Source organism: Triticum dicoccoides, chromosome 2B (genome assembly GCF_002162155.2).
Source record: "Triticum dicoccoides isolate Atlit2015 ecotype Zavitan chromosome 2B, WEW_v2.0, whole genome shotgun sequence".
In the NCBI taxonomy this organism is placed as follows: Eukaryota; Viridiplantae; Streptophyta; class Magnoliopsida; order Poales; family Poaceae; genus Triticum; species Triticum dicoccoides.
In genome coordinates this window covers 771,800,454-771,808,819 of record NC_041383.1, presented here as the reverse complement: position 1 = coordinate 771,808,819, position 8,366 = coordinate 771,800,454, and the positions used below count along the sequence as shown (strand labels likewise).

Below are 8,366 nucleotides of genomic sequence, written 5' to 3'. Positions count from 1 at the left end.
TACAACAATAGTTGCAGGTACAGGTTATGTGATGATCATGACGCGAGAGCGATGTTTGCTTGTCTTGGAGTTCTTCTTCTGCTTCTTCTTCGATCAGGGGATAGGTTCCAGGTCGGCAGCCTGGGCTAGCAGGGTGGATGTCGTTTGAGCTTCTGTTTGTGCTTCATCCGTAGTCGGATGTTGTTCTCATGTATGATGATGTTGTATTCGTGTGGCATTGTATGCCTTATGTATGTATCCCCATCTATTATGTAATGTTGATGTAATGATATCCACCTTGCAAAAGCGTTCTAATATGCGGGTCTATCCTTGGTGGGACCTTTGAGTTCCTTTTGGATAGGGTCGCATATTGGACGTGACAATGGCCCTAAGGCAAAATCCAAATTTGCTGGTCTTTCGGTGGAAACTAGAAAGATATGTAGTAACTTTGATGCGCCTCACTGTGTGATAGCCGTGATCAAAAAGCATGTTTACTTATTAATGTGGTCTAACCTGGAGATGTATCATGTTTAGTTGACTCTCTACTGTGTCAGTTTAGCGAATATACACCTTGTGCACATATACGAGGATTTATCATGTGTTTCACTTTAACTAAGTGTCACAAACTGAAGAAATTCAGCATGTTTGTGTCGCGCCTGTGGGCCGGGCCACTGCATTAACTGAAGATCAAAGGGGAAAAAGATAGCCCAGTCTTTTTTAGCAAAGCGTGGTGTTGTGTGTGCATGAGCTGGTTGTGTCCAGGTTGGAGGCTTATGTCTACTGTATGTAACTGAAGACTGTTCTAGATCTGAGATAAAATGCACTTGCTCTCCTCTCCTCTTCTTGTTGTCGCTGTATCCCCAACCCCAAATCCTATTGTTGGACACTGAATAATTTACCTGGACCTATTCGATATGCTGCCACTAGGTCATTGACCCGTTGACCGTTACATTTTGCTACGCTTTGTTAAGTGTACTTGTAAGTTATTTCTAGGTTGTAAGTGGAAACCAAATCAGAGCATATATGCATATTCCTCATCAAGTCAATAAATAAGCAAATACATGGGCTCAAATAACATCATTTGTCATCATCATCATCATCATTATGGTGGTATTTTACAAGGGGAAAATCTTGATTTCATCCGACTCATTTATTGTCTTCCATCAACCTCGTCCGACGCCGTTGGATCTCCCGTGATTGTGTATGAATTAAAGTTTCCAGCACTAATGTGAGCATGGCCGGTCGACCCGGGTTTCCGGTGGCGATTCATACCCACCCGCACATAGTGACCAACATGAATAAACTAACATATCAATGTCGTCGTCCGTCGTGGTGACAAATCTCAATCTCTCAGTCCGCCAATGGTTATAACTTATTTATACCAAACACTTATATTTTCTTTTATATACCATATTACATTTTAAATTAATACTCCGTCCGATCCAAAATAAGTACCATGGTTTTAGTTGAAGACACTTATTTTGGACTAGAGGGAGTACAACAATTACAAAAATAAAAACATTTTTTGTTTACTATTCCTAACAACATGAAGTACAAGCAGTAACTTAGAGTTAAATATTATTTTAAAATGTCATTCAAATTACTATAATGATAAACCAACTCTATTTTGTTGTAAAACTTATATTATTTCTTCCAAATATGTTCGGACATTTAAGTAAGTTAGATTCGATCATATGAGAGTAAAATTAGAAGTAGCATTCAGATGCAAAATATGCTTTTCTATGCGCCTATTTTATTACCTTTAAATATCTTGCTATAGAGTTCTATAATATAGGCGGCTAACAAATATCTTAGTACAGGTTTGTGGTGGACCATTATTTATCTTAGTTGTAAGTATTTTTTATCTTATATCAATCAGCTTAATTAATTGGAAGGAAATATTGTGCATCTGATTGTACCTATTATCTGAAAATCTGATCTTATTTATTTTTCTTCTCTTTTGGTTTCATTGCCGTAGGGAAAAATCCAAATGGCTGGTCTTTCAGTGGAAACTACAAAGATACGGAGTAACTTTGATGTGCCTCACTCTGTGATTAATGTGATCAGAAAGCACATCTACTTATTAATGTGGTGTAACCTGGAGATGTATCATGTTTTTGTCACTTTAGTCCGTTTAGCAAATATGCAACAAAGAAATTCAAAACATATTCACGACGACCTCGTCGCGCATTAGGTCGACTGGAGCCACAGAAAGTACTTTCAACCAATTCAAAGCAACCGAAGGCAGGTCCACCAATAAAACTAATAAAGTTCCAAATGGATTGGTTGCTTGATGACACCTTGAGAACAGATACGAGGATTTATCACTTGTGTTACTTTAAGTCTTTAACAAAGTGCCGCAGGCTGAAGAAATTCATCAGGTCGTGTCGAGCCAGTGGGCTGGGTCGGGCCACTGCATTAACCCAAAGATCAAAGTGAAACGGAGACAGCCCAGCCTGTTTAGCAAAGTGTGGTGTTGCGTGTGCGTGAGATGTAACTGAAGATTGAATCCGGGAGTGCATCTAATCAAAAGTGAGATATAACACACCTGCTCTCCTCCCCTCTTCTTGGTGTCCCTGTATCCCCAACCCCAAATCCTTTTGTTGGAACCTATTCAGTGTGCTGCCACTAGGTCCTTGACCCATTGATCGTTACAATTTGTATGATTTGTTAAGTGTACTCGTAAGTTCTTTCTGGGTGCTAAGCAAAAACCAAATCAGAGCATGTATGAATATTCTCACCAAGATAATAAATAAGCAAATAGACATGGGCTCAAGTAACATCATTTTTCATCATCATCGTCATGGTATTTTACAACGGGGGATTCCACGGTAAGCCGGACAGGTTTCAGGCCATGGTTGTTGCAGCAAACACAGACACGCCTAGCTAGTACCAAGTTGCAGCTGCTAATTGGGACCCCAGCAGCTGAGGTACATCACCGTCCTCAGCCCCTCCTCGGCCTTCTCCGCTCGCCTCCTCTCCGCCACCGCCGCCACAGAGGCTGGAAGCTGCTTGGCGCCCTGTGAGACGCCTCCATGGATGTTGGCCCTGGCCTTGGCTGCCCGGTGGATGGACCTGACGGCGTAGTTCCAGCGACAGAGGCCGACCTGGTCCTTGAGGGCCTCCCCTGCGCCAACGCTCATCGCCACCATCCACGACGCCTTCCCCGCTCCCGCCATGATCTCTCTTGCGTTGGTGGAGACAGCATTGTTGATTGATGTGTCTGAACTATGTGATGCCTGGAAAATGGTAGGTAGCAGTCAGTGTGGAGTATGGACTTTGTGGTTGCGAATGAATTTTGAGCTGAAGGCTGATTGATGCTTGGGTTGATGAGAGGAAGAGTGGGACTGGGACGAGGTTGTATACAGGAGGGAGGCTGGAAGGTCTAGAGCAAAACAGTGGTCGCAGACGTTGGTTTTCTAGGATACCGGGTGCTTCCGGAGTCACTCTGCTGCTACTCTGCTTGTTCACGCCACACCTATCGTTGCCATGTTGTTTCGTGCATTCACCGTGGAAGTGCCGGTTTTGGCCATTGCGAGAGCCTCGGATTGGGATTCATGGGAATGCCGGATAGATAACGGTATCAAGATCCACCAAGCAAAATCAATTTTTATTGCAAGTACTAAAACTAGTTGTCCAAAAAAAAGTATCTATGGCACCTCAACTATGCATGGTCCAGATTTTTTTCCATCAAATGTTTTTTTCAGGAATTTTTCCAACAAATGTTAGAATTGTTTGAAGTTGCCATACAGGTGGTTTTGCACATGGCGTAGCTAAGTGTGCAAATAAAGTTGAAAAGGGACAAGAATAAAATGGGGAAATGAAAATACATTTAGGGAATACATAAAAAAATCAAGTGACATTTTAGGAAATGTGAAATTGGATTGCTATCATAAATAATCCTGAAACTACAGATTCTGATAAATTTCAAAACATTTATTTCCCCAAATTTCAATTCTTCACATTTAAAATTCCCTTTGTTTTAATAAATTTTGAAATGTTCCAGATTGTATAAAAACAACTCATTTTTACCAATTTTTCTTTCAACTCTTTGTTTCTGAAGTTATGTTTATAGACTTACAAATTCCTAAAATAAACATATTATTCATCAAACGTTTGAAATTTTGACTTGTTTTTTCCCTAGTTTAATTTTCTAGTTGCCTGGAATTTTTTTACAATGTTGTACTTTTCTATTTTCTCATCTTTCCAGAGCTTTGTCAGAAAAAACACATTGTGGTGACTATGCTACTTCGTATGCAAAACGGCTGCCATAACATTGCCAATACCACTTTCAATGGGGTAAAATACAAAATCTAGATGGCTTTGACACTTGATGGACAAAATTGTCGCGTCAACTTGATGGTAAGACAAATATAAATGGGTCAAGCTGCCAATCTGGACAATTTGACACTTCGGAGATAGAAAATTTCACACATTGTAGTTTTATACTTTCACAATTGATGGACCCAAATATATATTTCTTCATGTATATAAAAACAAAGTACAAATAAATGTTTCATGGAGAGAGGACCGGCAGGCAACTGAAACCCTAGTCGTTGCCGCATCTACTCCCCCTCTCGCCACTATCAGGGCGCATCGCCGGGCAAAAACCAGTGCAATGGCAGAGGAAGGTCCGGATTGGGGGTGGCCTACTTGTTGAGGTGTTGGAGGGCTGCGGCTAGATATGTGTGGCTGAGTGACAGTCTTTGTCTGGCAGCGCTCAGCAGCGCTGTTTGTGATCTTGCGTGACAATTTTTATCGACGGGCCGACCAGGCTAGGTCACTGGAGAATAAGGAGTGGATGTGTATTCTTTCGGCACTCTTCGAGTTTGGTTTGAGGCGACGAGGTGGCAGTGTTGTTCCAATGTAGGAATAATGTTCTCCCCGCTCTTTCACCTTTCGCTGGTGTCGTTATCACCATCAGAGGGCGTATGGGTCCGTGTCTCTGATGGGCCTTTCGATATCCGGCCGGTTTAGGTTCCGGAAGATCCGTCTGGATTCGCCAGGTTTTTGCGCTCTACGAATTATCTACTGACCCTAATCGGCGTTTTCTTCTCCCGGGCGGCTATTTGATTTCCACATTATGACCATCGGCGTCTCCTAGTCTGCATTGACGACTTCTCGGTTTCTTCTACCCAGAGGCGACATCGGGCTATGCTCATGGTGCGTCGCCAATGGAATCAGAAGGAAAAAAGACTTCGGCACCCAAGCACTTGAATATAATTTATTTGTCTATGTATAAGTATGTTTATAAGGACTTGTGATACTTAATATATATGACCTTAGTTCTTTTCGGAAATAAAAATCTTTGGCCCTACAAATTTTAAAAGTAACCACTTGTGACATGTAAATACAAGAAATGCTAATTGTACCAAAAAATTATTTAAGAACAATCACCTTTTCAGTGCGGTATCAAAATATGTTAAGTTTCTGCACCAACTTAATTGGAGAATCTTATCAGTATCACCTCACGTTGATGTTGTGGACAGGCGACAGTGAGACCACATGTATGAGAGTTGAAAAGGGGAAAACCAGAAGAGCCGGACATGGTTTCCAGTGCCACATGCTTCGTTTCAGCGCTTGTTTGTTAATAATCACGCAACACAAGAAAGTCGACCCATGATTAGTAGAAACATATCCCTTGTATGTTTATGAAACTGAACCTACGAAATAGGAAAAGGACCGGGATCAATTTTTTGGGTCTCTGCTTTTGCTCTGCCTGTCGAAACAGCGAACAGAACAGAGCAACAGGCAAAGCTTGTGACCAACTGGAAGCAATAGTCTTCCAAAAGAATCCTAAGCACACAGGCCTGTTTGAAGGGCAATTCAAACATTTTCCTGAATCAGGGTAATTTGAACTCAAAAGTGGAGGAAGATTTCATCATCATCATCATCATCATCATGGTGAGACAAATTTACAATCGGGAGGGAATTAACCAGCCGAGTCACACGGCATGGTTGTTGCTGGATGATAGAGCTAGCAGAACTGCAGAAACACCTCATGCTAGCTACCACTAACTGGGACCCCAGCAACTGAGGTACATCGCCGTCCTCAGCCCCTCCTCTGCTTTCTCTGCTCGCCGCCTCTCCGCCACGGCCGACGCGGAGGCCTGAAGCTGCTTGCTGCCCTGCGAGACGCCACCGCGGATGGTGGCCTTGGCCTTGGCAGCTCGGTGGATGGACTTGAGCGCATAGTTCCAGCGGCAGAGCCCCGCCTGGTCCTTGAGCGCCTCCACCGCGCCCACACTCATCGCCACCGTCCATGACGCCTTCGCCGCACCCGCCATGATCTCTCTCTTCTTTCTTTTGCAAAACTTTGAGGTTCCTGAAGATTGGGCAGTAGTGGAGTGTAGAATCTGTTGTGTAAGTGAAGAACTGACTGCTTGGGTTGATGAGAGGAAGAGTAGGAGCCGGATGATGTTATATATACAGGAGGGCCGGAGGAAAACAGGAGGCTCGGACGTTGGTTTTCCAGGATACCGGGTGCTGTTGGGGTCAGTTTGCTTGTGTACGCCGCAGCTCTCCGAGTCGTCCAGGTGCAGTGGGACTGCCCACCTCATGCCGTTTTGTTCATTTTTGTCCATTGCGAGAGTTTGAGATGGGCGCAAGCCGACAGAGAAAAGATTGGTGTCATGATCCGGCGAGCGGAATCAAATTGGGTCCTGCGAGTGACTTGTACCAGATATTTTAGGAACATCACATCAATAGCCGTCTTATTAGTTTTCATACACTTGGAAAATACCAGAGAGGGGGGATAGATCAATTATATCACTTCCACCATTGTGGTAGGAGTTGATCAGGATTCTTTTTCATTTGAAGCTGTCACCGGGGGAAGGCTCCCCACCTAAATTTGATCTCATTTCAAAAAAAAAAAATGATCCAGCTTATAAGGTAAATAAGATCGAAAGTTTCTGAGAAAATTCAGGCTCACCTCTGTTTGTTTGTACTTAGCAGTGGCTACCCACCTCAGCTCGTCTTACCTTGTTTATTCAGGCCAAAAGAGGCGGTTTTGTCCACTGCCACCAGACCAAGATGGCCGAGACAAGACAGGAGTAATGGATGTATCAAGATGAAGCGAGTAAAAGCAGTCATCATGTATGAACTGCTTAGTAGTTGTTTTCCCAACTTGCAAACTAACTCAGCAATTTTGCAAGACCTTAAAACATATAATTTTCCTGATAAAAGTTCTTTACACTAAGGAAGCAAGACCAAGTAAATTTCTATGAACTGCTTTTCCTACAGTCTAATTGATGCATGTGAAATTAGGGGCACTGGTAGCTTGGGTCTAGGGGTGCTTGTGTTCGTTGCAGCAAGAGTTAGGTAGGCATGTCCTGAGACTAGGCTGGTTGTCCCCTCATCCCTTGTAAATATACCACCATGATGATGATGATGATGAAAATTTCGCCTATGAGTTTACATCACCGTCCTTGTTAATGTGCTTCTTTGAGAGGAAGAAAGTTCAGACTTGCTCGGGAGAGACTCAGCATAGCGAGCTGAGAGGCATACAGAAAACAGAGCCGGTTCAGCTGCTTGTATGTTAGTACAACCCAACTCTGCACAAACGAACAAAGGATAGAACAGATCTCAGTGATACACCCAGCTGCCCTCCAAGATCTCCATCCTCTCTGATCAATTCGAACACCTCCAGGTCGGTGTAACGGTGGCTATTAGAGATTATGGTGTCGCGTTCTTTCCAACAAATTCTTCTCTCATTGTTTTGATGGGGAATAAGAATAGCATGTAATATATGCTTTGCGTTGGTTGCAACTACTTTTCTGTTGCGCGAGTCAACCTGGCTTACAGCAAGTGGAGGGTTCAAGGGATAGGGATGGCACTGAGGCCAGTCGCCACTAAGGCAGAGTCGTTCATTCGCTAAAAATGTGTTTTTTTATTAGAACAAGCGCAATAACATAGTGAAGCTGGAGGAGTTGGCGCCGTTGAAATGCAGAATCCATGTTCGGCTCACTGTCCAGCATCGGATCTGGACCTCCGATCGGCGAGCGCGACATGGTCTACAAGATCACCCCTCTGCCAGTTTCACGTGCCTGCAAGAGGAGGACAATGCGAAACACATACACTTACAATGCTCATACGCTAGACAGGTGTGGCACAAATGCATCGTCGGACTAAACTTGGAGGTGACTCACCCACTTGGACAGGATAGCCTGTTGGACTGGTGGCTACAAGCTAGAAGAAACTTCACGCGGGCTGAAAGAAGAGGATTCGACACGTTCGTAATCGCAGTGACTTGGTCCCTATAGAAACAGAGAAACGCGAGAGTGTTCAATCGAATTAATCAACAAAAAAACATGGATGAGCTACACAACCACATCATGAACGAGATCAAAGACTGGAAGGAGGCCGGATTAGGTGTAGGAGGGTTAGAC

General features: G+C 43.5%; 2 protein-coding genes across 2 annotated transcripts; both read right to left on the bottom strand.

Annotated features, from left to right (window-relative positions):
• Positions 1-2,748: 2,748 nt before the first annotated feature.
• LOC119368705 lies at positions 2,749-3,420 on the bottom strand. Its single transcript, XM_037633883.1, has one exon. It carries the CDS (start codon positions 3,156-3,158, stop codon positions 2,886-2,888), a length of 273 nt encoding a protein of 90 aa, XP_037489780.1. The 5' UTR covers positions 3,159-3,420; the 3' UTR covers positions 2,749-2,885.
• A 2,411-nt stretch (positions 3,421-5,831) lies between these two features.
• On the bottom strand, positions 5,832-6,418 carry LOC119368704. The gene has a single exon (XM_037633882.1). The coding sequence runs from the start codon at positions 6,264-6,266 to the stop codon at positions 5,994-5,996; it is 273 nt and encodes a 90-aa protein (XP_037489779.1). The 5' UTR covers positions 6,267-6,418; the 3' UTR covers positions 5,832-5,993.
• Between the last annotated feature and the right edge of the window lie 1,948 nt (positions 6,419-8,366).